The sequence below is a fragment of the Pristis pectinata genome, chromosome 2 (assembly GCF_009764475.1).
Source record: "Pristis pectinata isolate sPriPec2 chromosome 2, sPriPec2.1.pri, whole genome shotgun sequence".
Classification (NCBI taxonomy): domain Eukaryota; kingdom Metazoa; phylum Chordata; class Chondrichthyes; order Rhinopristiformes; family Pristidae; genus Pristis; species Pristis pectinata.
This window is the reverse complement of record NC_067406.1, coordinates 129,043,608-129,069,896: the sequence shown is the minus strand read 5'-3', so window position 1 is coordinate 129,069,896 and position 26,289 is coordinate 129,043,608. Positions and strand designations below refer to the sequence as shown.

The window sequence follows — 26,289 nt, the reverse complement described above, 5'->3', positions numbered from 1 at the left end:
TTCCAAAACACTCATGCTACAATAGAGAGTATTAAGTGCAACTGAGCAAGGGTGAATCTCTAGGCATGTCTGTTTATATACAATGTGTAAAAACAAAATGAAAACCTGCTCTGGGGTGCACATATTTACATACACTTCTTTTGTCACACCAGTTAAAAAAAAGTATAGATGTGAAGATTGATTCACATCCGCTGGTTTTATGTAAGCAGATTAAAGTTTAGATTTGCTGTTTTTCACAAGGCCACCGTACAATATCAACAATTCATGCACTGCAGTATCATATTAACAAACATTACAAGAGGTTGGAAGAAAGGGAGTGCAAAGGGACACCTTCATTTGTTCCATTTCCTCACTTCAGCAGAACAAGTTTGTCTCATGCAAGAAAAAACACTGGCTACCCTTTCCACATTCTTTACCAGTCAGTAAAGGTTTAGCGTTTACTGCTACCTCATTAAATGGTACAGAATATAACTGACATTAATCATGTTTCAATCATGATGGTTCAATGGGAAACATGTTGCCTGTGGAAAAGTATGGCATAAACTATTATATGTATGTTAACTTTTCAATACAGTTAGCACATACCATCATTGGAGCCTAAGTAAACTAAGGCGTTTGGGGAAAACTTTAATGTCAAAAATTTCCAGTGTCTAATTGTTCATGCATTTTTCAATGGACTGTCAGAGAATCCTAAAGAATTATTCAAGAGTATTTCTAGGCCATCATGGAAAGAGCTGTCATTACTATTATTTTGTTTTATTGTCAAATACAAAGGTTGTTCAATACAGCAGCCATCAATAAACTATCCTTTCAGACTTATTGTCTATGTATTAGAAGGAATTTACTTGCAAGCGCAAATTTAAGAACAGAAGTTTTACTTTTTTTAAACTGATCTCGTAGTGCAGTTTCATTTTTTTAAAAATAAATTTAAAAGTACATTTCTTATTCAGGTGCAATAGACAATGAAAAGTGCAAACAAGCAGTCTTAAACTGTACACATAATATACAAATATAGAACAAATGACAAGAAAGCACTATTGCCCCTGAACAGTCCTGAGATACACTTCAAAAGAAGTGAAATGTTAAACAAATTTGTTTACTGAAAGCTGTGCTCAAAAAGAATGTTTTTTTTAAAAAAGTGCCACCAGGAAAGCTATGCATGGTTTTGTTCCTTCATCTTCAGCACTTGTACAGATTTCAACACCCAACGGTCACATAATAACAGAAGATGCATTTACACGATTAAATGGGTTGTGTGAATTAATTCAACGGGAGGGTCTTCTGTTTTCTCTTTCTCCAAGATATTGATCATTAACTAAAATACATTAAATATTAGATGCATACACCTATACAATATGTTTAAAACTTACAGTGATTGAATAGGCAATATTATATGCTGAGCTTCGTTATTTCTAAAATAAATGTGCTGTTCTTTATCTGTTTTCAGAAGCAGAACAATGGCACTGCAATACTTTTCCATTCTATTTAGAATTCAGATTGGTTCCATTTTATTTCATGTTTAGTTAGCTACTAACTCTGTTTTTTTATTCTAAAAAAAAATGAAAAGTGCACCAGGACATTTGACACAAAAGACCAAGTGCAACAATCTGGAATTTTGGCAAGGAATACAAAATTGGACTAAGGTGGAGAGGTAGTATGAGAATTAAATACCTGGCAACAAATTAAAGGCAAAGATTAATTCAAGGCTGCAGCTTTGTTGGGATTTAGCACCTAATTGGGAGTGGAGAAAAAAAATCATTCAGCAGAGACTCCCAGCCTGTACTCAGAGACTGCAGCAATTCATAGAAGATTTTCTAAAGAAGTTTCTTTGACAAACAGCAGTGCATGTTTAGACCTTCCAGACAAAGCCTGCATTCTTTAAACTTCATACCTGCAAACATTTAAAAAAAATAAACACAATTTGTTAAAAATGTAAAATGTATAACTTTATTGCATGTTGTATATGTATATAATGCCTAGCACAGCACTTCCCATAGATTGACTGTTATTATGACTAAAGCCTTGAGACAGATAAATTGTGACACAGATTTTCAGTGCAACCACACTATAAATCTGTACAAAATACCGAGTTAGCTTCATAAATGTTTTACCAAACCAAAATAAAATACTACATATGTTTGAGATTTGAAATTAAAGTGGAAAATGTTGGAAATACTTAGCTGGTCAGGCAGCATCTGACAGGAGATAGAGTTAACATTTCAAGTTACTGATTTTCCATAAGAACTGGGAAAAGTTAGGGATAAATAGATATTTAAATACCAATAAAGGGGAAGTAGGGGAGACAAGAGAAGGTCTGCAATGTGTGGTAGCAGGACAAGAAATAAAAAGATCAATAACTGTTCTACTATCTGGATTGTACACCAAGATATTTCATAATCAGCCATTGACAATTTTACCCTCTGTTACCTGTCAGACAATTTACTGAGTCAGTTACATTTTACACTCTATACACAGGCATGGTTGTTGTTATTTTTAATACCAATACCTTGTTTGTTTGGTACTTCATATGATTTTAATAGGAATTTCAGCCACTACCGATCAATAGGAATCCCTCACCGTTGTTTGAAGGTTCCAATCTAACACAATGTTTGTGGAAAGTACATTGTGCAATAATGTTATCAAATTGCCAAGATCATCAGCTACCATTTACCCTCGTTTCATCTGCAGCTTTTGGTTTAAGGCTGAGGCCTCACAGTAGCTACCAGCTTTTCACCATGGGTATGGTTAGATCATCAACATGCGCCGTTGGACAGCTGCAGAACATTCAGAGTTAACCAGTGACCAGCCCCAGCCCCACCATCACCCACCCTTAACCTGGTCCGTCCCCACCCCTTTGTAAATATGCTTGTGCCTGTGGTCCCTTTCCAGGTCTGGAGAAGACCATTAGCTTTGGACACATTAGTCTAGGTTTTTTCTTCTGTACTTGCTTGGACCATCTTACTTGCATGAAGGCATTCCCACTTATAACATGCCCGACCAAACTCACCCATCTCCTGTGGTATTAATGCCTCCATAAGACAAGCTCTCAAATGTTTCTTTCAAGGCTGAAAATGCCATGGATTTGCCCTCCGTTATATATGCTAAATGCATGATGTTATAGAGTCAGAGTCATACAGCACAGAAACAGGGCCTTCAGTCTATCATGTCCATGTGCACCAGCAAGTATCTATCTATTCTAATCCCAATTACTAGCACCTGGTACGTGGCCTTCTCTGCATTGGCGATTGAAGTGTTCGTCCAGATACTTAAATGTTGTGAGAGTACCTGCCTTTTCCACCCACTCAGCCACTGTGTTCCAGATTCCAAACACCTTCTGGGTGAAAAAGTTCTTTCTCAGGTCTTCTCTAAACCTCTTATCTCTGACCCTAAACATATGCCCTCAAGTTTTAGATACCTCTGCAGAGGGGAAAAGTTTCCTACTATCTATGAGCCTCATCATTTTGTATACGTCTGTCAGTTCCCCGTCACCTCTTCCACTTCAAGCGAAACAATCCCAGCCTGATAATTAAAATGGTCCCTCCTCGGCAACATCCTGGTGAATCTCCTCTGCACCCTCTCCAGTGTAATTATGCCTTTCCTACAGCATGGCTACCAGAACTGAACGCAGTACTCCAGCTGTGTCCTAACCAATGTTGTATAAGGTTGCATCATAACCTCCCTGCTTTTATATTTTATGCCCTGGCTAATGGAGCCAAGTATATTACATGTCCTCTCCACCATCTGATCTACAGTGTTGCTGTCTTCATGGACATCGAGTTCCCTCTCATGGGAACAACTGAGGATAACAATTCAAATTCAATGGTAGCCCTAGGAATTCCTCAATATTCCTTGGGCTACCATTCATTGTGTATGTCCTGTCCTTATTAATCACCTCACACTTAACTGGATTAAGTTCCATCTGCCATTGCTCTGATCATCTTACTAACGGATAGATTTCTCCCTGTAGGCTGCAACTATCCTCCTCACTATCAGCAATATTTACAGTTTTATTGTCATCTGCAACTCACTAATCATACCTCCAACACTCATATCTAAATTGTTAATGTTTATGAAAAACAGTGAAGGTCACGGTGGATCCCTACAGGTCACGGGCTTCAAGTCAGGAAAACAACTCTTCAATATCACACTCTACTGCCCTGGATCCCATGTGTTCTAACCTTTGGTACCAGTCTCCTATGTTGGACCTAACTAAAGGCCTTTCTGAAGCCCATGCAGACTACATCAACCTCATGGCCTTCAGCAATACTTATTGTTACATTATTGAAAAATTCAGTCATATTGGTCAGCCAGGATCTCCCCTTATAAAAACCATGCTGACTACCTCTGGTTATTTCCTGCCTCTCCAAGTGCAGATTGATCCTGTCCCTCAGAAATTTTTTTCCAACAACTTCCCTATGACTGACATTAGACTCATAGGTCTAATTACCTGGCATATGGCAGGTGTCCTTCTTGAATAATGGTACTATATTTGCTGTTTTCCAGTCACCTGACACCTCACCTGTACGTAGCCAATGCAGATTTAAAATCTCTATCACAGCCCTAGCAGTCCTTGCCTCCCACAGCAGCCTGGGATACATTTTATCAGGTCCTGGGGATTTATCCACCTTTAAACTTGCTAAGACATCTATACCTCCTTCTTAATGACATCATGTTCTAGAGTCTCATCAACCCCTCCCTGAACTCTCCAATAACAATGGCCTTCTCCAAGAAGTGACATTCGTGCCACAAAGTACCAGGGCAATGACCATATCCAACAAGAGAAAATCTAGCCATCACCCCCTGACATTCAATGACCCTACCATCACTGAATCTCCCACTATCAATACCCTGGGGGTTACCATTGACCAGAAACTGAACTGGAGTAGCCATATACACAATGTGGCTACAAGAGCAGGTCAGAGGCTAGGAACCCTGTGGCAAGTAACTCACCTTCCAACTCCCCAAAGCCTGTCCACTATCTACAGAGTACAAGTCAGAAGTGTGATAGACTATCCTCCATTTGCCTGGATGAGTGTAGCTTCAACAACACTCAAGAAGCTCAACTATATAGGACATAGCAGCCCACTTGATAGATACCCCATCAACAACCATTCACTCACTCCGTCACTGATGCAGTTTGTACAATCTACAGAACATACTGCAGAAACTGACCAAGACCCCTTAGACAACACCTTCCAAACCCACAACCTCTACCAACTAGAAGGACAAGGACAGAAAAAATATGGAGTCAGCAAACACCTGGAAGTTGCCCTCCAAGCCATGCACCATCCTGACTTGGAAATATTATTCCCACTGCTTCATGATTGCGGGGTCAAAATCCTTTAACTCTAGGGAAAGCATGTCAGCGTCTTTACTTTCTTAGAAGGTTAAGGAGGTTTGGCTTGCCGCCGAACACTCAAGCTTCTGCAGATGTACTGTTGAAAGTCTCCTGACTGGTTGCATCATGGTCTGGTACAGCAATTCCAATGCACAGAAATGCAAGAGGCTGCAGAAAGTGGTGGACTCTGCCTAATATATCATGGCACATCCCTCACTACCATTGGTAGTACCTGCAGGAGATGCTGCCTCAAGAAGGCAACATCAGTGGTATTACACTGCTTAATAAGTTCTGTTCAAAGATCCCCACCATCCCAGCCATGCTATCTTTTTGCAGCTACCATCAGGCAGGAGGTACAGAAGCCTGAAATCCCACACGACCAGGTGAAAGAACAGTTTTTTCCCTTCAACCATTTGGTTTTTTAACCAACCGACAAAACCCTAATCACTACAGTTTAGCAACACCATGACCACTTTGATCACTTTACACTAAAGTTGACTTTGTTATTTTTGTTCTAATTGTGTTCTTTCTTGTAAAAATTGTGTATAATTTATGATTAATTTATGTTTTTCTTAGGAATTCTGCTGCAAGTAAGTTTTTCATTGCACCTGTGCATACATGTACTTGTGCATATGACAAGAAACTCGACTGTTGACTTACGGCATTGTGGGTATACCCACACCTCTAGGACGAGAGTGGTTCGAGAAGGCAGTTCAGCACCACATTCTCAAGGGCAATTAGGGATGGACAATTAAGCGCCGGCCTACCCTACAAAGCCCACGTCCCCTGAATGGCAAAAAAAGTAGTCATTTAAGACTTCACCTATGTCCACTGGTTCCATGCAAAGACTTACATTTTGGTTCATAATAATCCCTACTCTTCCCTGGTTACCAATACTATTGCCTGTACTATACTTATAAAATATTTTGGGATTTTCCTTAATCTTATCTGCCAGTGGTATTACACTGCCGAATAAGTTCTGTTCCTTAGTTACTACATTGCATATTTCACACGTACAATAGAGGAGATACTTCTACCCCTGTGTTTCTCTAGTGTTCTCTTCGAACTTCAGTTTCCACTCCTGGGTATTAGCTTTTGGCTCGTCTTTGCAGCACTTCTATAAACCAGATGTCTGCCCTGTGCCTTGATGACCAGAATTGAAAATAATACCATCGATGTGTTCTGACCAACCCATGTACAGTTTGATCAGTCCTCCTTTTGACCTGTATTCTACTCTTTCGACTAGTATGCTTAACGTTGTTGAGTGTCGTTCCACATTGATTGTGCATTGTCAAGGCTACTGTAACTCTTGGACTTATAGAATTCCAACCTCATTCACTTCAATAAAGTTCACAGAGTACATAGATTGACTGTTGTTTACTCCATGTGCAGCACTTTATACCATATTGTATTAAATTTCATCTTCCTGCATTTATATTTCCTCAAATTACTCTGTAATTCCTGAACTGCAGTTCCACTGACCTAGTCCAATATAAATTGCACACTTGAATAAATTGCACTATATTTTACAGATCCAACCTATGGATGCAAATTAGAAAAAGAAGTGGTTCAATCAATGACTCCTGTTTCATCGCAATCAATATTTTGCTGCACCAAGTTTCTGCACTTCACTTTCATATCCATGCTCAATATTTAGCCCAAATCCCAGTGGAATTTTATTTAAAGAAAACTCTTTTGTGAAACCTGGTTAAACACCTTCCAGAAAGATAAGTTTAGCGTACACTAGAGCTTAGTAAATTCCAGAGTAGATGTTATTTCTTCCTTCACTTTCCTGCAAAAGTCAGAGAAGCTTGTATTTGATTATTTCTCTTCTGGAAGCCATCCTGACTTCTGGTCAAGCTATTTTTCCTCAATCTTTAAATGGAATTGAAGAAAGACTGCAGTTTCCTGTTTGACTTATTTGTTGTTTTCATCAGGGCCTGTTTCTAATCTTGTTGGGCTTCTTTTCTACCCAATGACTCCCTCAGTGATCATTGGTGCTTCAGATATCTTCTCCCTAACCTTCTTTGCCATAAGGAGAATTAGCATCTATCGTAGTAGATTTATTGTTTTGAATCATTTAATTTTTATAGGATTTTCATTTATATAAAAGCCATAAATTTTGCCTTGGCTAGCTTTATATGGGGAGAGCATATTTTCCATTGTGATCACTTGAAGGAAATAGTCATTGAGAATGAGTGTACCTGCGCTTGTACTCTGCTTTAAATTAATTTGCATCTTTTTTGGTCTCACTATTGTAAAACCTATCACTGAAATATTGAAGGATCTGCTCAATAGATTTTCTATTCACAAGTTTTGCTTTGCCCCTCAGGCCACACTTCCAATATTTCTGATGCTTTGTATTCACCCCAAAGGAATTCAACTGATTAGTGATCTGCCTTCTAAGAAACCACTATCGGATCACTGAGAATGCATTTGTGGGTCTCAATGGGGCTCATTCAGCCAAATAACTGTGGTTTGATCAGAACACACCTGTATTTTGAGATGAATTTGTAGTACCAAAACATCAAGCCACATGCAACAAATTGAAACATGTAAAGGGTATTTAATTGAGTGTTTCAATCAGTTGTCTTTTCATAAGTGTATATAATGGCATTTTAAATATTCATTCACTGGCACTTGTGCTAAACACACAATATAGTTGCAGCTGCGTGCTGTAGTCCACTTGTAAGAATCAGTGCCTTTGATTGAGTTTAATGCAAGCGAGCAATGACAAATTTTTATCTAGATGTGTTTGTAAACAAACTTACCACATTCATACTCTTCTCATCAATAGTCACCTGTTTGAGTTTTGCTTGTGGAGGTATTCTGAGGAGCTAGATAGCTTGGGCATCCCATCATATCCTGGAGGTGTACTAACTGACCAGGGCTGGAAGATAAAAGGTTGCTGAAAACCGTACTGATGAATTAACAATTCGATGGAGTAGATCGATGACTATTACATAAGTGCAGTACACCCCACATTACAGAGGGGTTGTGTTCTGAGAAAATCATCCATATCACGATTTTCCGTAACGCAAACCCTTGACAAAAATTGACAAAATTTGTTGTTACTATTGCATTTAGTGTTTATTTAGGTTTTTTTTCCCTCACTGAAATTCTGTAAGAGATAATCTTTATTCTGTATCTCAAATTTTTTTGGTAATGATTTGTGCATCCCATAAAGGGTGAATTTCCATTACCCAAAGTGCCACAACCCAGGGGTACACTGTAGTTGGTTTCAACGGAATGAATATCAGTGGGTTTGACAATGCATGAGCAACCTGCAGGATTATCAGCTCAACAATGGGACAGAAACATTAAACAGATGTGCCTGCTTCCTATTTTTTATGCATGTCTTCAACATCTAAAAGACTCGTGTGCCAGTCCAGTCCATTACAGGAACCAGAAAGTGCTCATCCTTCTTCCTATATCTATCCACAGGTAGAAAGCAAGGGAGGATAATCAGGAAATGCTGGACAAAGCATTAAAACAAAATACCCCCTGCAGTCAGTGAGGCCGATCAATGAGTTATTTAAAGGAGCCACATATTTTAATTCCATCTTGCCCTTGAACTGATTGCAGGCATTCAATTTCTGTTAAAGCAAACAGTTCCTAACTGTTCATCCCAAAAGTGAACTTCCAAGCCCAGATGGCAATAACACAGGGCATCCACTAAAGTCAGGTCAATATACATGATCTCAAAAAATATCAGCTTCTGTATTAATTGCTTGCATAAAAGTACACCTTCTAACATTTATACTAGTGACTGCATCAAATAGGAAAACTACCCAACATGTCAAGAGGCCTTGGATCACTCAAGTTGCATTTGTTATCATTCACCTGATCTCCTGTAAAGGTAACTAGATCTTAAAGACATAGCAATGTAAAGGATCAGTGAAGACCATTCTAGTCTGTCAGACCAACCTCAAGTCCTAGAGATATTCTCACTCTAACATGTCCTTCCTCAGGTTTTTACCCAATGCTCCATTGAATCTGCTGATAAAAATTTCTCAAACTACCCATCACTCCTCCCACATACATCATTGGCAGCCCAGTCCATTCCACTAAATAATGACTCTTGCCTTAATTACCACTGGTATGTCAAGAATTATTATTTTTGCCAGAATTTTAATAATAGGAACCTTAATGATGATGATGGGAGTGGAATTAATTTCCATTCTATAGACGGTGACAGGGTAGTTAATATCACTGAAAATAAAAACATAAAGGATACAATTTACTTGTAATTGAATTGTTAGGATTTTGTCTAGTAACAATGGATGAGTTACTAGTCATAATATCTTTCCAAAGAAATTTTCCAGATGGACAGAACCTTAATATATAACAATTAAAGGAAAAAATGTAAATGTGTACACCAATATCTACATGGTCTGGAAAATCCAATTTCTACTCACTACCCCAGCCTCCCAGATAATGCAGGGGTAGAGAGACAAGAGCATCACTGATGGAGACATAGAATGTTCTGACACAAAATTTAGGAGATGTGCAACAAAATTCATTCTTTGCTGTGCAAATGAAATGGACTATGAACCCAGTTCTAGATACCCCCATTTGGAGAAACATCCTCTTAGCGTCCACTGTGATAAGACTATTGAACGGTTCCCTTATACGAGGAGATGGACTCTTGACCTCACCATCTACCTTGCTGTGACCTTGCACCTTATTGTCTACCTGCACTGCACTTCCTCTTTAGCTGTAACACTTTACTCTGTAATGTTATTGTTTTTACCTGTACTACCTCAATGCACTCTGTACTAACTCAAAGTAACTGCACTGTGTAATGAATTGACCTGTACAATCGGTATGCAGGACAAGTTTTTCACTGTACCTTGGTGCAAGTGACAATAATAAACCAATACCAATACCCTGTCAATCCCCCTCAGAATTTTAAGTTTCAATAAGACCATCTCTCTTCTGAGTTAGGCCCAACCTCTCTTCAAACATCAACCCCTTCATCCCAGGAATCAACCTAGTGAACCTTCTTGGCATTGTTTCTAATGCAAATAAATCCTTCCATAAATGTGGAGACCAAAACTATACTTAATATGTCAGGCGCAGTCTCACCAGCATCCTGTAAAGCTGCATTAAAACTTCCCTAATTTTATGCTCCATATCCCTTGTAATAAAGGTCAACATTCATTAACCTTATTAATTACTTTTTGTATCTACATACCCACATTTTGTGTTTCATATACTAGAGTTCCCGGATCCCTTTCTACCAGATTTTGTAGTTTTAGTTCATTTAAATAATATTCTGCATTTTCAGTCTTCCTTCTAAAGTAGATACCCTCACATTCTCCCATATTGTATTCCATCTACCCATTTCTAGCCCACTCACTTATCAATATCCCTTTACAAGCTCTTCATGCCCTTCTCACAACTTGTTAACCCACCTATCCTTGCATCATCTGCAAATTTAGCTGCAGCACACTCAGTCCCTTCACCCAAGTCATTAATGTATATTGTAAATAAGTGAGGGGCCAGCACTGATTGCCATGGCACCTCACAAGTTACTGATTGCCATTCCTAGAGTGACCCATTTATTCAGACACTCTGCATCCTGATAGTCAATCCTCTAATCCAATGTATTACCCCAGCCTCACACACTCTTATGTTGCGAACTTACCCTTTATGTGGCACTTTATCAAATGCTTTCTGAAAATCCCTATACAGCTTTCCCTTTATCCACCCAATTTGTTATATCCTCAAATAACTTCAGTAACTTATCAATTATCTTCTCTAAAATCATGTTGATTTTGCCTGATTGTTTTATGTTTTTCTAACTATCATGCTATTACCTCCTTAATAATGGATTTCAAAACTTTTGGAATTAGTGATGGCTATAGTTTCCTGCTTTCTACCTTCTTCCTTTCTTGGACAGCAGCATTACGTCAGCTGTATTCCAATTATATGGGACCTTTCTAGAATCTGAGGAATGTTAGTAGCTGACAACCAATACATCCTCCATCATTGCAGCTACTTCCTTTAAGAACCTAGTTTGCAGGCCATCGTGTCCAGGGTCTTTAGCTCCATTAGCTCGCCTAATGTGCAGGACAAAGCGAAAAATATTTGGTGAACTATCTGACAAAATATATGCCACTTACTGCTTTTTGCTTCAATGTATTTGGCAATCCAGTGCTGGTGTCCTCAAGGAAACAGATTGGTACTAGACCATACCTTCCGTGAACCTGCAAACACAGGAAACATTTTAGAATTATCTGCATTCTCTCCCATATAGTGAAAACTGGTCAGAAGATTCAGAGCTACTGCCATTGAGATAATAATATTCAAGAAGGTTTGATATATAGTCCTTATGGCTAAAGAAATAAAGGGATATGGGGAGAAAGAGTAGCATAGCAGGCTCAAAGGACTGAATGGCTTATTCCTCCTCCTTTGTCTGTTTCTACGATCTTGATATTATCATCCCACACTTCCAGCAATTTGGGGACAAAAAGATGAACAGTTTTATGGGCACCATTATTAACAAGGTGGAATCTTTAAATGGCCCACAAATTACATACATTCTGTTGCAGGGCAACTGATATTATTCAGCCAGCGCACCAATATTAAAATTTGCTTCACTTCCTCAGCTGCAACACTCTGATGTCATGTCCCTGGAAGCAGCCTGTCACCACAGGTGGAACCACTACCAGAATGCCTACAAAACAGAGTATCTGCTGACTACAGCAAGTCCACCGGATCACAGTAGAAAACCAAGGGAATGTACAAAACCAGCCCTGTTCCCTGTTAGCATTTACCTCATTTAAAAATAACGTTTGCCAAAACAAAATAAAGAGAATTGGTTCATAGTCCCTGTAGCAGAGAAAGACAACCTTCACAAAAATTCAGGATCTGAAGATTTATTTTGTGTGTATGTTAGGAGACTGTGTGATGATCTGAAAATAAGAGTCGCACCCAGTTTAGGGGAAAAACACACTTTTTGTTTAATCCTTCCAACTATTGAGTGGTAAATTCAGCTTTTATATTGTCTGGTTTACTTGCACAGAATCTACCAACCCACAAGCTGCAAAGCTCTATTAGAGTCATTTGGCTCTTACATTACTAAGGATTAGGGAAAATAGAAACCATTATATTCTAGAGAAAAGAGCAAAAAGTAACATTACTTTTCTGTACCACAGGGATGGGAAGGGAGGGGTGGTACTAAGGGTTACTTAACAAAACAGAGTGCAGTACATTTTACAGACAACAGCTTTCCATTCAACACAAAGCCAGCTTTGTACGTTTGAGATTTTTTTTAAATGTAAGGCCGCATCTTTATTTAGATCATCAGCCAAATTCTCAGGAGGACAACACTGGGTCAAACCTGCTGTTTAACAGTCCATTCAAAACAAAAGTGAGCTAGCAAAGAACCTTTTCAATATAGTGACACATTACACAAAAGAGCTGGAAAGCCTCCAGCAACATCAGGAACGCAGATTGAAACATAATAAATTTAGAAAGTCTCCACAGATCCAGGCTTAATTTAATACTTAGCATTGGGAAAATGTGAATTAACATAACAATGCCTTATTAATAGGTATTGATTCAAAGCTTTCATTACTTTATCAATGAACCAACTACGTATGTATTTAAACATTAATGACACATTGCAACTCTATTGTATCTCTAAATTATAACTGCAATTTGTGTCCTCAGTGGGACATACCAAAGCAATGCAAATTTAGAGTGCGTTGCAGAGGTTAGGAGAATTTTCCTTAACCGGATTCTTTGAGGCAATAATGAATGCACTGTGCATCAAACAATAAGTCACAGCTTCTTTCAGTTACTGCTTCTAAAAGGATTTCAGAAAATGCATTTTGTGCACCCACAAGTTACAAATTGACATCATCACCTGCCCATCATGCGAGTTTAAGTTATCCTGGCAAAGAACTATTCTCTCAAACATGGTTCACAATTTCCAACACAGTAAAGAAGCCTTCAGTACAGTCTTCATAACTGCATATGAGAGAAACTACATCTAAGGAAATAGACTGATAGCACAGGAGCCAGAGAGTGTCCACCAAATCAAACCACTCCCATCTTTCAAGCAAAGGAGCCAAATCCAGTCTCTATGCTGTATCTCCTCCCTCTTCCATACATATACCTCCCCCTTCCACTCTTATTCCCTCTCTCTACTTTTCTCTCTCCTACTCCTCCTTTCTCCCTCTCTCTTTCTCCTTCTATGCTTTTCTCTCTCCCCTACCCATTATCTCCTCTGGTCTCTCTCTCTCTCTCGCCTCCCATTTTTTTTCTCTTTTTCTCTCTCATTTCCTCCCCCCTTCTAACTTTCTCTCTTTCCAGAGCGTCCTCCTCCCCCACCTCTCACCTGCTTGTCGGCTGTAGGTATCAGAGTTAAGGCCTGTTAGCTACAGTCTTGGATGTCAGCAGGTCAGGCTCAGGGACAGGCTTGGGCACTGAGGTCTCCACCCCTCCACTGATGGAAGAGAGCTGCATTCATTATTGCTTTCTGTAACAGAGTCCTTAACAAATGATCCTTCCAGTTTGTAGGATGACACTATTTCTTTACTGCATATTTACTCTAGGGTGTGCGAGTAACAACATTCATTCTGCATTCAACACTGACTGCATTCATAGCTATATATCCAGCATCCTCCATGCACGGACACACCACAAACTTACATGCATGATAATGTTTGTTGTGCTTTACAATTGATCTTACAGATCAATTTAACTGTGGATCGCAGGAAAGGACATAAGAACAAAAGAACATAAGAAAAAATGAGCAGGAATAGGCCTTTCAGCTTCTTTAACTTCATCTTCTATTCAATAAGATCATGGCTAATCTGATCTTGGTCTCAGTACCACTTTCCTGCCTGTTCTCCATAACCCTCGACTCCCCTTTCAACCAAAAATCTGTTTATCTCAGACTTGAATGTAATCAATGTCTCAGCATCGACAGCCTCTGGCATAGAGATTTCCAAAGATTCATGACCCTCTGAGAGGACAAATTCTTCCTCATCTCTGTCTCAAATGGGCACCTGTTTAATCTGAAACTATGTCCCTAGTTTGAGATTTCCCATCAAGGAATATAATCCCTATCTGCTACAAAAGCCCCCTCAAAATTTATAAGATCGCCTCTCATTCTTCGAAATTCCAGTGAGTATTGGATGTGCTACGTGATTGAACATTTATATTTCTATTGTTCATTTCTGAAATGATTATAGCATTTGTGAAAGTCATTCATTGATAATGGTGTTGTAAACATATTCTGAGTGGCCATGCTTATGATTTAATTATAAACACTAAACAAGGAAATCTTACAAAGAGTTATGTTGTTGTATGCAGGAGACTGTAACCCACAGACATTCTCAACACAACACATTGATGAACAGCTTTGGAGAATATATTTGTCGAGAGCTTTTAGTACAGCTACAATTAGATACTGCCTTAAAACAGAGGAAAAGGATATTTGATGCATGCCATAGTACTAATTGGCTTATAGTATAATTGGCTAGCTAAGATTGCTATGGCAACAGTTTATCATGGCAGGTTTTCACCATGTTGCCATGGAAATTCAAGTTACTTAAAAGAAAACATGCTAATAATATATATTTGATAAGGCTGTGGGAACAGTTACTTTTTTCTTCTGCTGCTCATGTGGGTCATAATTAATAGGGTTGCACATTTGCATATGTATAGGATAATAATTCTGTAAATAAAAGATAATCTAGCAGGTCCAAAATTATTAATCTTCAAATGTTGTTTCTACAACTCAGTCATTAATGGGGATTGGGGATGGAATTAATGTGTTTTGGTGAGGTTCTGGTGATGGGAGAAAGAGTGGAGAATGAGGTGAGATAGTTATTATAAGTTATGGTTCTTTTCCCAATGAGATGTTATGGATAAAGATACTATAATATCAACAAAATACAAACAATTTTCCACAGTTAGCATTCCAGGGTCAAATATAATTATAAGGGTTGGGAGATATGCCAGCAACAACACATTTAACTAGCATCTTAAATACTTAGTGAGAAAAATCACAAAATCATTTACAAACAAAAATGGATCCTGAGATAATGAAGCACTTATTATGAAGGGTAACTAATGTGTTGTGTTTTAAGGCCAGATTTAGAGGAGGAGGTAATAAAAGGAACAAGATAAATGCAAACCTTTATTTCTTACAAAATCTCAGGATGCCCCAAGTTGGTTGACAGCTATTTGTTGCAACAGCCAATCAGAAAACAGCTGGATACCTCACACAGTAGTGAAATAAATGACTGGATAAATTGCTTATGAGAATAGAAATTGGTAAACCTTGCACTTAACTAGCACCTTTCACAATCTCAGGACATCCCAATGGTGTCCTTGTGAAGTGTAGTTATTGGCATAATAGAGGAAAGCCAGCACCATATTACACACAGCAAGCATCAGCAAGCAGCAATGAACTACTGACCACATTAACAGATTTAACAGCATAGGTCGAGGAATAAACACTAGCCAAAGTGACCGCACTATTCAAAATAGCGTCATGGGTCTTTCACACAATTGTCCCTCTTACTGGTGATGCCTCAGAATGCAACACTCAAAGGAACTTCCAGCATCTAAATAAAATGCTGAAATTATGACGACAATCATTAAAATCATCATGTTATTATCTGTCAAAAGCTGCCCACGTATTCAGCCTTAGATGATGGCCGGGGAATGTAAAGAATAAAGCTTGCAGCCAGGGCTGAAATCATGGGCTTATGCTTCTCAATCACTAAGGTGGAAACACTGACTCATGTAAAACTCATGTGAAGAAGTCAGCTAATGCAATGTCCAGGTGTAGAGGTGACGGAGAAGTAGAGTTGGGTGTTGTTTAGGTATGTGCTTTCTGCAAGGACCAGCACTTGGATGCTGAAAATAAAAGGGCCAAGGATAAATTCTTGAAGGACTCCACAAGGCAAGGTAGGGAAGAAATGCAGGAGATGCATGGTTCCAATCTTACCTAACCAAACATATTGCAGCATAAATGCCAGGATTTATCCAACCAGGCCCTATTAATTCCACAATTCATATGCAATCTAATCCATAAAGTCCTACAATTGTATATTTAACTTTAAATAGTTTTCCAGATTTCATGTAGCATTTACTCTGTGGTAAAGCATGAATACAATCCTTTCTCTAGTCCTTTCTCATAACTCAGATCTTCAGCAAAAAGATATTAGCCCCGTGGCTCTACCCAGCCCTGCCTTCACAGCTTAAACTTCTCCCCTGTCTTCCTGCAACCAGAACTAGATGGACTACTGCAAGTGCACTAAGACATGAGGGCTGTTTATCACGAAGGCAGCTTCTCCTGACTTGAATTCTATCACTGTGGAGTTCAAAATTTTGTTAGCCATGCTGTTGGCTACTCAGTCTTAATTAATCCAATTAAGTACGGATTCTATGTAGGGTCTTGGACATCTTTCAATCTCATTCTTGCAAAATACCTGTCTAATTTTAGTTTGCAACTTGTTGATTGTTTTTCACTAATTTTATTTCCATTGCCCCTGCAGCATAAATATCCCAGTATGGAATTGGTCATTCTTGTTTAAGTTCATTCTAATGTCATGGAAGCTCCAGTTCGCTGGGATTCTGTGCCACTTATTCACATACTGTTGGGGATAAATAGTTGACATCTTCACTCTTCTAAGCTGCTTATTGTGTAAAGAAGAAAGTATAGCCTACACTGGAGTAATTTTCACACAATGTAACAGTTATTGAAAGCTTTCTGGAAAGTGAGTGAAATCAGTTCTGATTTATGAATGATCCTTTGTTTATTTTATGGCCTATGGAATGGGAGAGGGCTTTAAAGCTTCACAATGGTATCTGTCTTGATAATGATGCCAGTCATCGATCAAAAGGAACTTAACGTTTGATGATCAGCCAAAAGTTGATCCTGTTTTGAAAATTTGTACAATCCAGAAAATCTGGCAGGCTTTAAATTGGATGCAGAAAAGAGCAGAGAATATCAGCAAATGGGTGGAGAAATAAATGACAATTATTACAGTAAGGCACTCTTCTCTTGACAAGCATGAATCATGATATTAGAATACCATATGATAATAAATCAGCAAGTACCAAAGTTAATTAGCACTTTTTAATAACCAGAATGTGAGTATTGTTGGCAAGGCCAGCAGTTATCACCCCTGAGTTGGTGAGCCGCCTTCTAGAACTGTTACAATCTTTTTGGTGAAGGTGCTGTCATGGTGCAGTTGGGCAAAGAATTCGAGGACTCTGACCCAGTGATGAGGAAGAAAAGACAATTTGTCTGAGTTAGGGAAGTTTGTAACTTAGAATGGAACCTATAAACAGTAGGCAGGTACACATCTCACTTTTGATACCATTCATTGTGTATGTATTATCCTTACTTGATCTCCTAATTACATCACCACACATTTCCCAGGATAAAATTCCATCTGCTATTTCTCTGCCCATCGTACCAACAATATTATTGCATAGCTGAAGATTATCCTCATTACCACCAACAAAACCACCAATCTTCCTGTCACCTACAAACCTACTAATGATACATCCTATATTCACATCCAGATTGTTAATATGCATAAAAAACAGCAGAAAGACTCGGCACTAACTGTTGCAGTGCACCACTGGTCTTCCCCCACCCCCCACCAGCACCCTCTGCCTCCTATCACCTTGCCAATTTCAGATCCAACTTGCCAAACTGTCCTGGATCCTATGGGTTCTTACCTTGTGGACCTGGTCAAAGTCCTTATTAAAATCTAGGTAGACTACGTCAAGTGTACTACCCTCATTAACACACTTCGTCACCTCATCAAAAAAAATCAATCAAATTAGTCAGATTGGATCTCCCATTAACAAAGCCATATGGACCATCCCTGATCATTCAAGTGCAGATTAATACTGTCCCTCAGAAATTTTCCAATAATGTCCCGACGACTGATGTTAGACTCACAGGCCTGTCTTATCCCCACTGCCCTTCTCGAATAAAGATACCACACTTGCTGCCCTCCACTCACTTGGTATCTCTCCTATGATTTGATAAACTGTTAAGAGCTGCAGCAATCTCCTACCTTGCCCTCCACAGCAGCTTAGGATACATCTCATCAGGCCCTGGGGATTTATCCACCTGCAGTTTGCTAATGCATCCAATAGTTCCTCTTTTTCCATGGTAATTTGTTCCACTGTCACCCTCCAACTACAATGTCCTTCTCCATAATGAATACTGATGAGAAGTATTCATTTAAGATCCCACCTACCTCCTTCTTCCTTTGGCTCCATGCACAGATTGTCACTTGGTTGCCAATGGAACCTATTCTTTCCGTGTCAGTTTCTTCCAAGTAAATGGGTTGGAGAGAACTAGTGGATACCAATGTAAGGCCAGATCTCAGTTAGGTATCATGGGTTGGTCATTTTCCCAGGAAAAAGTGAATCTTGTGTGGTGAAAGTTGTTCTGATATGTTCCTTAACGAAGGGCTGAATCTGTTTTTAACTGCTGTCGTGAAGCTGGTGTGGAAACGAGTTGTAGTAAAGACAAATAAAGTGTAATATTATCAGGCCCAGGGTGATCCTTGGGCTTAGCTCATGATGAGAGCATGAAAGAAATTCCCCAGATTTTCTTCCCTAAATTCCTGTGGGATTTTGTGAGGTTTTCTTTCTCTCCATTGAGATAACAATGTGGGGTGCAGAGTGCATACACAGTTTCACAATACAGGTCGAATTGACAACAGAGTCTCTTCTGTTTGTTATTCTTCATATGCTGTATCATTCCTGGAACTCTGAAACTCTTTCTCTAAACCCTCTTACATTGAAGTCTGAAGTTTCTAAGTGATACACAATGCAACATCAAAGTAATATAAGTTGCTTACCTCTGCCTCACAGAAGCCATTTCTTCTTTGCTTTCCATACACCCAAATGGTATCACCCTCTTTAAAAGCCAGTTCATGGCTTGGATGAATATTGGGGCTGTCTTGCAATGGATTATAGTCATAAACAGCAATGAACTGAAAAATAGAAATAATACCAGTTATATTTACTAAACCCCTAGGTATGTTCAAAAATGCAGACTTTGCGCAGTAATGAAAAATCCTGACATGATGAGGCTATGAAATGTCCAGCATAGATGACTGATGAAACATTCAATAACCCACACTGCACATGTATGTTATAAAAGGAGTCACAACATCCCAAAGTGCCTTACACGGCCGAATGAAGCACCTGCGAAGTGCAGACGCTGTTATAAGGTAGGAAACATGGGCATCATTTTGTGTTCAACAATTTAATTATGATCAATTCATCTGTTTTCTTCAGTAACGTTGATTGAGTAATAAATATTGCTTTGAGCCAAATGATAACTCCCCTTCTACTCTTCAATGTAGTGCTATGGAATCTGTAATATCTATTTGAAAGGCCAGCTGAGCCAATGTCTCATCTGAAAGATGGCATCTACGTCAGTGGTGCACTCCCTCAGTAGATCTAATATTAGAATAAAGTTCTGTGCTCAGTCCACTGTTTCATAGTTGGCAGTGCTTCAAGCAGTGCCATGGTTTCACTATTTTACAAAATAGGGAATATTTTGTTTTCCTGCTATTGAAATATTTTGTTTTCCTTACACTATTGAAATCCTTATGCAAAAGCACATGCTAACTCTCCAGTAAAGACATGCTTCAATGCACAAGCCCTCTTCCTTACTGTAACGGCGGAACCATTTTGATGTCAGACCATATGTTTCATGCAGTGTAAAGTCATTCTGGGCAGCTTCCGTTTGTAGGCACATCAAAGGAGCCAAATAAACTTCCAGAAATGCACTCAGTCAGTGCCAGGAATGCCACTTTCTACACTCAGCACTAAGTTTAACAGTTGGGTTTTTGGTCAAATTTGATCACCTGGTGCACAAAATCACTGCATCATGTGATAACATTTCTCAGCCACTATTGAAGCATCTTAGTGATTTTAATTACTTTGAAAGAAAAAACCTTCAGAATTTAAATCATTAAATTGCAAAGGAAAAGAAGTAACTGTTGGATGTAATTAGATAAATGTAATACTTAATCTAGAATTTAAGAAGAAAGCATCCTGTAACCAGTGAGACTGCCCCTATCACATTAAAAATTTCTGCTGCTTGCACTCATTTGATTTCTAGACTGCCCGCCATAACCTATGTGCAACCATTTCTTTGCAGGAGGGGAGACATCTTAGCATATCTATGTTTATGGTCTGCTTGTAAATCAGCTGTAGAATTATAGAATCATATTATGATGAAGCACAGAAGGAGGCCATTTGGTCCATCACAGCTAAGCCAGTTCCTTAAAAGTGCTACCTGGTACTCCCAGCTCCTTGCTTGTTGCCCATCACCTTGGAAGATTTCCCCCTTCATTTACATATCCAATTTCATCTTCAATGCTATTATGGAATTTGCTTCCACTTGCCTTTTAGGCAATGAATTCTAAATCTCAACCATTTGCTGCAAAAGGACAATTCTTATCTCACTGCGGATTCCTTTGTCAGCTTTGCCTAGCCTACATCTGCATCTCCTTTAGCCAGCAGATACAGAACAACTTTCAAAAGCTGGCAGACACAGGAGCCTGCAGATACTGGAACCTGGAGCAACGCACAAAACACTGGAGGAACTCAGCGGGTCAGGCAGCATCTATGGAGGGAAATGGACAGTCGGTGTTTTGGGTTGAGACCCTTCATCTGGATTGAAGGTTAGAGGGGAGATAGCCGGTATAAAAGGGTGGGGGGAAGGGGTGGAGCAAGAGCTGGCAGGAGATGGGTGGATCCAGGTGAGGAGTTGATGGGTAGATGGGGGAGGGAGGAGAGTGGAAGTGGTGTCAAAGCTGGGGGGTGATAGGTCGAAGGAGTGTGTGGGAGGAGTGGCAGGATTTTAACATCACCCACGCGCTCCTCCTACTACTCCCCTCCACCCTCCCCACCTCCTTCCCTTTACTCCATGCTCCACTTTCCTCTCCAATCAGATTCCATCATCTTCAGTCTATCACATCCCAGCTTCCGATGCTATTCATCCTCTCCCCCCTCCCCAATCTCCCTAGATGCTGCCTGACCTGCTGAGTTCCTCCAGCATTTTTTACGTGTAAGTATCAAAAGCTGCTTGGGGGTTTGATCACCACGGTTAAATCTTCCCTTAACCTTGGCAGTAAGTTAGCATTCATTGCATGAGGTCAGTTAGAAAAATGATCACCTGATTAAATATGCCTTCTCAGCTTGCATGAGCATCACACCTCAGGAACCAAAGTTTTTTAACACCTCAGGATTAATTAACTCAGAAGTTGTCCTACTTTTCTGCAAATGGTATTAATATATTTAGGTCAGGATTTTAACATCATCATGCCCACTGTTAGAGGCATGTATATTGGGTTAAAATTTAAAAATTCAACCTAATGGCTCAAGATACAGGCTTAATACAATAGCAAAATAGGCCTTTGTGTGGGTGGGAGTGGAGCTCCTGGATATCAGAATTGGGGTTGGTGGGAGCGGGAAGATATGGCAGTGGTCATGGTACTGGTTGCTGTAGATTACAACAGGACATTGATAGGATGCAGAGCTGGGCTGAGAAGTGGCAGATGGAGTTCAACCCAGAAAAGTGTGAAGTGATACACTTCGGGAGAGCGAATATGAAGGCAGAATACAAGGTTAATGGCAGGACTTAGCAGTGGAGGAACAGAGGGATCTTGGGGTCCACGTCCATAGATCCCTCAAGGTTGCCGTGCAGGTCAATAGGGTTATTAAGAAGGCGTATGGTCTGTTGGCCTTCATTAGTCGGGGTATTGAGTTCAAGAGGTAATGTTGCAGCTCTATAGAACTCTATTTGACCACACTTGGAGTATTGTGTTCAGTTCTGGTCGCCTTATTATAGGAAGGATGTGGAAGGTTTAGAGAGGGTGCAGAGGAGATTTACCAGGATGCTGCCTGGATTGGAGATCATGTCTTATGAGGATAGGTTGAATGAGCTAGGGCTTTTCTCTTTGGAACAAAGGAGGATGAGAGGTGACTTGATAAAGGTGTACAAGATGATAAGAGGCATAGATCAAGTGGACAGTCAGAGACTTTTCCCCAGTGCGAAAATGGCTAACAGGAGGGGGCATAATTTTAAGGTGATTGGAGGAAGGTATGGGGGGTGGAAATGTCAGACGTAAGTTTTTTTTTACACAGAGAGTGGTGGGTGCATGGAACACACTGCTGGCAGAGGTTGTGGGGGCAGATACATTAGGGACATTTAAGAGACTCTTAGACACATGAACAATAAAGAAATGGAGGGCAATGTGGAAGGGAAGGGTTAGATAGATCTTAGAGCAGGATAAAATGTCAGCACAACATCATGGGCCAAAGGGCCTGTACTGTGTTGTAATGTTCTATGTTCTATGGTCATGGTACAATGTTCAAGTATCACTGCCCAGTGATGCCATTGGCACTGTGATGTAGTCTTTACTTGAGGTTGTGGCATCTCGCAGTCTTTGTGGTGACACAGTGGCAGGAGTTGACTGGCCAGGGTTAGCATTTGCGAATTGGAATAGGTATGCAGGCAGATTAGGGAAAGGTGTAAAAACAACAGGGTTATTGTAGTGGGTGACTTCAACTTCCCTAATATAGACTGGGACCTCCTTAGTGCAAGAGGTTTAGACAGGGCAGAATTTGTTAGGTGCATCCGGGAGGGTTTCTTAAATCAAGATGTAGATAGTTCAACAATAGGAGGGGCCATACTGGACCTGATGTTGGGTAATGAGCCTGGCCAGGTGACTGACCTTTCGGTGGGAGAACAGTGACCACAACTCCTTAAATTTTAAGACAGCTATAGGTAAAGATAAGTATGGACCTTGCAGGAGAGTATTAAATTGGAGCAGGGCAAATTATGAGAGTATTAGGCAGGAACTAGGGAGAGTTAATTGGGAACAGCTGTTTTTGGGCAAGTCCACATCTGACATGTGGAGGGTGTTTAAAGACCAACTGCAGAGAGTACAGGACAGGTATGATCCAGTAAGAAGGAAGGACAAGGATGGCAAGGTAAGGGAACCTTGGACGACAAGAAAGGTGGTGAATTTAGTCAAGAAGGAAAAGGAAGCATATATGCAAGGTTTAGAAAACTAAAATCAAACAGGGCCCTTGTGGATTATAAAGAAGCCAGAAAAGAACTCAAGAAGGGAATTAGCAAAGCCAGGAGGGACCATGAAAACTCCTTGGCAAGTAGGATTAGAGTGAATCCCAAGGCATTCTATACATACATCAAGAGCAAGAGGATAACAAGGGAGCAGGTAGGACCACTCAAGGATAAAGGAAGGAACATGTGCTTGGAGGCAGAGGAGGTCAGAAAGGTCCTAAATGAGTACGTTGTATCAGTATTTACCAAGGAGAAGGATAGGAAGATCAGTGTGGAGCATGCTAGGGCATTTTGAGATAAAGAAGGAGGTAGTGTTGGGTCTCTTAAGGAACATTAAGGTGGATAAGTCCTCAGGGCCTGATGGGATATACCCCAGGTTAATCAGAGAGGTAAGATGAGATTGCTGGGGCCTTGACCAAGATTTTCGTGTCCTTTCTGGCCACAGGCAAAGTCCCAGAGGACTGGTGAGTAGCTAATGTTGTTCCATCATTCAAGAAGGTAAATAGGGATAATCCTGGAAATTATAGACTGGCGACTCTCACAACAGTGGTAGGGAAGTTACTGGAGCAGATTCTTAGGGATAAGATTTATGAGCATTTGGAAAACCATGGCCTAATTAGTGACAGTCAGCATGGCTTTGTGCGGGGCAAGTTGCGTCTTACTAACTTGATTGAGTTTTTTGAGGAGGTGAGTAAGGTGATTGATGAAGGTAGAGCTGTGGACGTTGTGTGCATGGATTTTAGTAAGGCATTTGACAAGGTCCCTCACGGGAGGCTCATCCAGAAGATTAAGATGCATGGGATCCACAGTGAATTGGCCGTTTAGATTCAGAAATGGCTTGCCCACAGAAGACAGAGGGTAGTGGAGGATTGGACTTAGTCTGGCTGGAGGTCTGGGACTAATGGTGTTCTGCAGGGTTCTGTACCGGGACCCGGGCTGTTCGTGATATATATAAATGACCTGGATGAAAAATGTAAATGGGTGGGTTAGTAAGTTTGCAGATAATACAAAGATTGGTGATGTTGTGGATAGTGTAGAGGACTGGCAAAGGATACAGCAGGATATAGATCAGTTGCAGATATGGGTGGAGAAATGGCAGATGGAGTTTAACCTGGCCAAATGTGAGGTGTTGCACTTTGGGAGATCAAATGTAAAGGGACAGTACATTGTTAATGGAAAGACCCTTAACAGTGTTGATATGTAGAGGGATTTTGCAGTCCAAGTCCATAGCTGCCTGAAAGTGGCTACACAGGTTGATAGGGTGGTAAAGAAGGCGTATGGCGTGCTTGCCTTTGTTAGTCGAGGAACTGAGTTCAAGAGTCAGGAAGTTATGTTGCAGCTTTATAAACTCTAGCTAGGCCACATCTGGAGTATTGGACTCAATTCTGGTCGCCCCATTACAGGAAGGATATGGAGGCTTTGGAAGGGATGCAGAAGAGGTTTATCAGGATGCTGCCTGGATTGGAGGGCATGTGCTATAAGGGGAGATTAGACAAACTTGGGTTGTTTTCTCTGGAGCAATGAAGGCTGAGGGGAGATCTGATAGAGGTTTATAAGATTATAAGAGGCATAGATAGAGTAGGCAGTCAGTATCTTTCTCCCATGGTTGAAATGTCTAATACCAGAGGGCATGCATTTAAGGTGAGGGGGGGTAAATTCAAAGGAAATGTGCAGGGCAATCGGTGGGTGCCTGGAATGCGCTACCAGGGATTGTGGTGGAGGCAAATATGATAGGGATGTTGAAGAGGCTCTTAGGTAGGCACATGAATGTGCTGGAAATGGAGGGATATGGACATTGTGTAGGCAGAAGAGGTCAGCTTAGTTGGACATTTGATTACTAATTTAAGTAGTTTGGCACAATATCATGGACTGAAGGGCCCATTCCTGTGCTGTACTGTTCCATGTTCTATGTTCTAATTACTTTTGTTGTCTAAGAGGAACCTCCAAAGCTTGTATTTCCATAATCACCAGCCTCAATCCTCCTGGAGCCCCCATATCCACTTTAAGCCCCACCCACCCCCAACCCCCATCTCCAGACTGCGACTCCAACTGTTCAAACTTCCCATTCCCACTTAGCGGGTAGTAAATCTAGTTGGTTCACACAAGTGGGAATGCTCACAGAGAAGAGGTTCTGCCATTAGCATCTTCCGATCCCCAGTCTCCAAGGCATCTCATGTTCTTCTTATTGTGTCCTCAATTAGTCCCACAGAACTGAGCAACATATTGGCAGAACATGATGATCCCATTTGAAAAATAACCCAGCACTATCAAATGAGAATAAATGTAATCCCTTAGAATAGGAATGCTACATTCTATTATATTTCATTATCTTATCTTATATTTTATTACACATTACTGAGTATTTTGGAGCAAAATTCCTTCAGCTGATCTCCACTGCAACCTGCTCTTTACCTGTTCCTATAGAATGATTGGAATAATTATTCCAGGTCATCTGATGTTTGCCTGTCCTACAATGTCTGAAGAAAAATTATCTCAAGGGTCACAGCAAGCTATAAATGCCATCTTTTGGCTGCTTTTGCAGGTACAACAAAATACAAATTAAAATAAGCTGATAAATATATAACTGCTGTGTTAATCTGATTAAATAACATTTATTAAATGTAAAGGACTGAATTAATATCAATAATTTCTCTGAAATATATTTGTACTTTGAACCAAATTAATTTGAACAGCTCTAGAAAACAGATCTAAAAATTAACTTGCTCACACACAAATCACTAAAATGTATGTCTGTCAAATGACTAGTTCAAAGAGAAAAGTCTAAATAGTGAGTTACTCTATTACCATGGCAACACTGACGTGCCATTCATTTTGGGATTTAGAA

The 26,289-nt window shown here is 40.0% G+C and overlaps 1 protein-coding gene across 2 annotated transcripts in view; it reads right to left on the bottom strand.

Annotated features, from left to right (window-relative positions):
* Nucleotides 1-783: 783 nt before the first annotated feature.
* Nucleotides 784-26,289, bottom strand: part of LOC127567306 (uncharacterized) — a 48,744-nt gene continuing 23,238 nt past the window's right edge. The window contains exons 7-10 of one of the 2 annotated variants that reach the window (XM_052010034.1): nt 19,198-19,332; nt 11,467-11,550; nt 8,110-8,228; nt 784-1,891 (exon numbers count right to left, since the gene is read on the bottom strand). In XM_052010034.1, the coding sequence (XP_051865994.1) occupies nt 8,136-8,228; nt 11,467-11,550; nt 19,198-19,332 (312 nt within the window). In that variant the 3' untranslated portion in view covers nt 784-1,891; nt 8,110-8,135. The remainder of the gene's footprint in view (nt 1,892-8,109; nt 8,229-11,466; nt 11,551-19,197; nt 19,333-26,289) is intronic. The other variant, XM_052010033.1, reaches the window with a different exon arrangement.